The 5066-nt window shown below is 52.7% G+C and overlaps 1 protein-coding gene across 1 annotated transcript; it reads right to left on the reverse strand.

The window, feature by feature from the left end:
- Positions 1-370: 370 nt before the first annotated feature.
- Positions 371-1388, reverse strand: LOC124687746 (chitinase 6-like). Its single transcript, XM_047221497.1, has 2 exons — positions 894-1388; positions 371-791 (listed from the first exon to the last, which is right to left on the reverse strand). The coding sequence occupies exons 1-2, from the start codon at positions 1282-1284 to the stop codon at positions 379-381; spliced, it is 804 nt and encodes a 267-aa protein (XP_047077453.1). The 5' UTR covers positions 1285-1388; the 3' UTR covers positions 371-378.
- Between the last annotated feature and the right edge of the window lie 3678 nt (positions 1389-5066).

Here is a 5066-nt window from a genome sequence, read left to right on the forward strand (position 1 = left end):
ACGACTGCCTTGAAAATGTTACACCATCGTCCATCCCGAAGATTTTAGAACAATACATGAATCAGTGATTCTAAAAATACATATTATTTTTTCTGTAAATTTTAGAACAATACGTGATTTTCGAGAATGTTACACCGTCGTCCATCGTGAACTGCAGTTGGACATGATTTTTTTAAAAGATGGACATTATTTTTTCTTTAAACTGTAATTCGACTTTATTTAAACTGCAATTAGACGTTCATGAGGTGATTGAGACTCGAAAAAATATCAGTCAACTGACATATAGACAAACCATTATTTAAAAAAAGTCCAAATCAAATGCACACACATATGTCACAGTCAAACATCTACACGGTGTCAATAAACCAGCCTAACTCTCTAGCAGGTGAGGGCGGTCCCTGGGTCGACACCGAACTGCTGGCAGAACTGCTTGTAGAAGGCGACGCGGTCGTTGACAGCGTTGGGGTTCTTGCCGTTGCACTCGAGCGCGCCATTGATGGCCCTGATGGTTGCCCCGAAACCCTGGCCGGAGACGATGATGTCGTGCACGCTGTTCATCCAGTACCAGAGCGCCGCCTGGAAGGCCACAACGGGGCTGCGCGCCACCGCGTCCGGGTCGTTGACCCCGTCGAAGCCGATGCTCTGCCCCGCCGGACCGTAGTTGTAGTTCCAGGAGATCTGCAGCGGGCCGCGGCCGTAGTAGCCCTTCCCGGCGGCGCACGGGAACTCCGTGTTCGTCGGGTCGCAGTAGTCCTTGCTCGGCCCGTTGATCTCGTTGATGTAGCAGAACTCTACAAATACATAAACTCGTCGTCAGGACCGCACGTAAAGCTGCTTGAAACCGGTGAGGAAACTATGCCGCGACGGAGTGTGGGTACTCGATAGCGACTTACTTATGGTCTCGTGGTTGACGTGGGCGAAGAAGGCGGCGATCTCGCGCTTGGAGTCGTCGTCGGAGCCGGTGCGGCCGAACGAGGAGTAGCCGCCGATCGCGGTGAGGAAGGCGTCGCGGGTGTAGAAGCCCTTGGCCTCGCAGTCGGCGGCGGCCTGGGCGACGAGCGCGCCGAAGAAGGCCGGCGTGACGATGCTGGCGACGGACACGTTGTTGGTGACCGGCACGGTGCAGGGGCCGGAGCGGCAGCCCGTGCCGCAGTACTCGCTGGTGGTGCCGCAGAAGCCGAAGCGGCTGCAGCACTCGGTCGCCGCGCACCCGCAGTTCTGCGCGGCCGCCATGGTCGACGCCAGGAGGAGGACGAGCGCCAGCAGCCCAAGCTTTGGCGCCATGGTGTCTATGAGAAGCTGAGTGAGAGGGAGCTCGTTGGCTTTGTGGCTTAGCTCGTGATCGATGTGAAGGTTCCGATGGCTTGGTCAGGTTTATATAGAGTTCCCCATTCCAGGGGATGCGTGTTAGAGCCTTAGAGGGAGAGTGGTGGATCTTTGACTATTGTCAGGGCTTGGTCCAACTGAATACTCCCTCCGTCCACAAATAAGTGCACATCTAACTTTCTAAGAAATCCACAAATAAGTGTACATCTAGACATCTTGGTATATTTTTTACGTTTAGACCCCTAGTGCATGCCTTGATTTCAACCCCATTAATCATTTTTGGTTTCTCAATGTTGTTTTATTGGTTACTAGCATGCACAACATTTATTAGCGCTTAAATCAAAGCATCTTTTTAATTAATGAGCAGATTGATTGAAAGAATGAGGATTTTTTTTACAAAAAAATTAAGGTCTCTTGGAAACCGCGCGCGTCCACTTATTTGTGGACGGAGGGAGTAGGTATATATGTGAACGGCGTCTACGTTTGTGGGCTTCACTCTAGCTGCATACGCAGCCTGCGTTCACTTTCAATCATTTTCATGTTCTGATGATCCGTGCGTGCCGCAAATTGGTAAAGCGAACGCCACGGTCCCGGAGCATGTAGATATATGAGAAGCTTCCTAGGTCGTCCCTACGAGAGATCTATCTCCCTCTCTCTTCTCTCAGCCCCGGTGTCCCTCCCGTGCGTCCATGCTGCCCCCCCCCCCCCCCCCCCCGCCCGCAAAGCCCCCATGCCCAGCCCTCCCCCTCCTTTCACATCCACCGGAGATGTTGCTGGGCAAAGCCCGAGTGGTGCGTTGGCACCGATCTAGGGCATGCATGGAGGTGGCGTTGACTCCAACTCATCCAGGTGTGGTGCCATGGGACAATGGCGGTTATGGGCGACATCAACATGTCTAGGGTGGGCCCAATCTAGGCCCATATCGGCGTGGTGGGCCGTCCCTACTGTCATGCCAAGTCGGCTTCGACGATGGTACACGAGGCATGCGGCCTGCCTGCCAGATGAGGACGACACAATGGGCAGCGACCTCCTCCTACAAGAGGTGGCCGGACACATGGTGGCTGGTTCTGGCGGATCTTGGGATTCCAACCCGAGCACCGGCTACCTGTCAATGTCAAGCAGACAATTCAGTCTGCTACGTGATTGGGGAGGCGCGACTGCCGGTGAAATCTAACTTCGACTTCGGTCATGGTGGACGATGGCAGCCCCTTCGGGCATCGTTGCCTTGTGAAAGCATCATCGTTGCAGGACTCGTCTCCTCCCCCTGGATGCTCCAGGGTCTAGGTGCCCCAGATCGGCCGCCCTACATCTCTCTCCATCCTAGAGGCTTAGTTTTGGAGTGGATGCTGGCTAGAAAGGTTAGGAGGTGGAGCGGTGTAACATCTAACGTGTCGATGACAACATGTCTCGGAGGCAAAGCTTGTCAATGTCTCAGTGGATGCGCGCAGGGCGGTGAGGCTAACTTGCGCCTTGGGGTGTCATTGTGAAGTCAGCGCACAAGGCCGATATGACCACTTCCATGGTCGAGCTTGTAGATGTGGTATCTTGTCGCTAGGATGGTGGCTTTGAGTTAATCTATGCACATGCCATTGTAAAAATTTATTAAATAATATAATATATATTATTTTGGAGAGAAAAAAAAATGCAGATCCGGATACTTCAAGCTTCTCTTCCAAAAATGAAAAACAAGCTTGCGACAATCGAACAAAATAAGTTGCCGTGGAGGAAGGGGCGCCAAGATTGCAAAGGGACAAATGCAGCCGGTTGCTTTCCCCGTTACTTACAAGTAAAATTGATACGGATCGATCTTTCGTCTGGGAAAATAAAAATCGGGCCAAAGATCTCGCCGTGAACGGTCGTGGGTTTCCTGATGCGAGGACCGCTACGGATGTGTGGAGCATTCAGGGATTTTTCTCGAGAGACACGGCTACCATACACGATGTATTGGTAGCAAGAAAAAACGCATCCGCTGAAATTTCGTGCTTGCCCTACCTCTCAGGGCTGTCGAGTTTCCAGTAATCTGGCCGGTCTGACCTTGGCCGGGAAAGTCAGCTGCTCCGCTGGCTGCGGGCTGCCGGTGGCAGCCACTCCGGTCACCACCGCACGCCAAATCTGAATAGTCAGTTGCATGCTTCTTCCGTCCGATATGGATACCTTTGACTAAACTGGGGTAGTGCCTTTTTCTCCCCAATTTCTATTAGGTGCCGGGTCACCGTGTTGTCTTCCGTGGTGCTCACCTGTCTCTGTCGTCGGATGGCGATCGTACGATCCTAGCGAAGCGGTGCAACAGTCATCCCCAATCCACCGAAACCGCACGTTGGCTCCCTCAGGTCCACGCAGTCATCTCCTTATCCTCACTCACCACGAATCAGACGCCATGAACCGCGAGAGAAATCCCCCAGCCCCTCACCGCGTCTGTCCCTTCCCCGTCGACTTCCTCGCCTCTGCCTCCGTCCGAGAGCGTTCCCCAATGACCAGCGCGCCTGCGTCCGCCCCAGACCAAGGTAGCGGGCGGCCGGCGGCGTCGAAGGATGCAGGTGTCGCCGGTCCGGATGCGGCCGGGGAGATGCGGAGGTGCGGGCGGCCGGAGGCGGGGAGATGCGTAGGTGCGGTCGGCCGGAGGCGGAGAGATGCGGCGGCGGGGCGGAACCATGGGCGGTGGCGGGCTGGTGCGGCCGGAGGCAGGGAGATGGGGAGGTGCGGTCGGCGGGCGGTGGCGCGTTGGATGCGGCCGGAGGCGGGGAGATGCGGAGGTGCGGGCGGCATCGGAAGATGCAGCGGCGCCCCCATGACCGCCCCGCGCCACCTCCACGCGCGCCGGGAAGGCCTCATGTGGTGCCGCCGGAAGGACCTCGCCCCTACAGCGAGCGGCTGGGCCCTCTCTCCCATGGTCCAGCGCGCCGCTCCTCCCTGGATTCCCGAGTTATACATCCAGAAATATCCAAGGATGTAAAAAAAGTTGGCTCCCCCTTTGTTCTGGTTGTAATTTTTTTGAGCTGGATGTTTTTTTCGATCTTTTTGTACATCCCCGAATGATGGCAGTGGTGGATCTGGTATTTCTTTGATGTATTTTTTTCCTTTTTCTTTCATCCATAGTTGCTATTTTTACATCCTCAATTTTTGGAATCACAAACTAGCCGGTATGAGATGTTCTTGAGGATGTTTTTTTTTGCAACAATTGGATAAAAGTTGTGGCTTAGGTGCATATGGATGTATTTTTTTCCCATTTTCTACATCCCAAATCTTCGAAACAGAGCAAGGCTGTAAAACAGTGTATGTTTTTTTATCCCAGTATTAGTGGTTTAGATGTAAATTTTTCGTTTTTCTACATCCGCCGCTACCTTTTACCTATCAATTTTGGAAGAGGTATTTTTTGTGGTATGTATTTTTTGCTGATGAATTTTTACGCTATGAAACACATTTTATTCTCTACAGCACATATCGTGACCTTGTTTGCGTTCAATGTTGACGAAAGGAGGACGGGAGGACTAGAGTTATTTTTTTAAAATGCGTGGGGACTGTTGCATGTGACTAGTTCTATTTTTATGTTAAACGTCGCTTTCCAACATGAGACCACGGGCACGTCGCTCTCTGCGTTTCGGGCGGTAAGAGGAGAGACTTTGCTACTTTTGGAACGCGGGGGCTGTTGGATTAATTTATTTCCTAATTTGGGTGGGTCACCCCCTAAGACTAAACACTCTTTATTTTTCATTTTGACCGAGACAAAGGAATTAGGATTT

The sequence above is a fragment of the Lolium rigidum genome, chromosome 2, assembly GCF_022539505.1.
Source record: "Lolium rigidum isolate FL_2022 chromosome 2, APGP_CSIRO_Lrig_0.1, whole genome shotgun sequence".
Taxonomy (NCBI): domain Eukaryota; kingdom Viridiplantae; phylum Streptophyta; class Magnoliopsida; order Poales; family Poaceae; genus Lolium; species Lolium rigidum.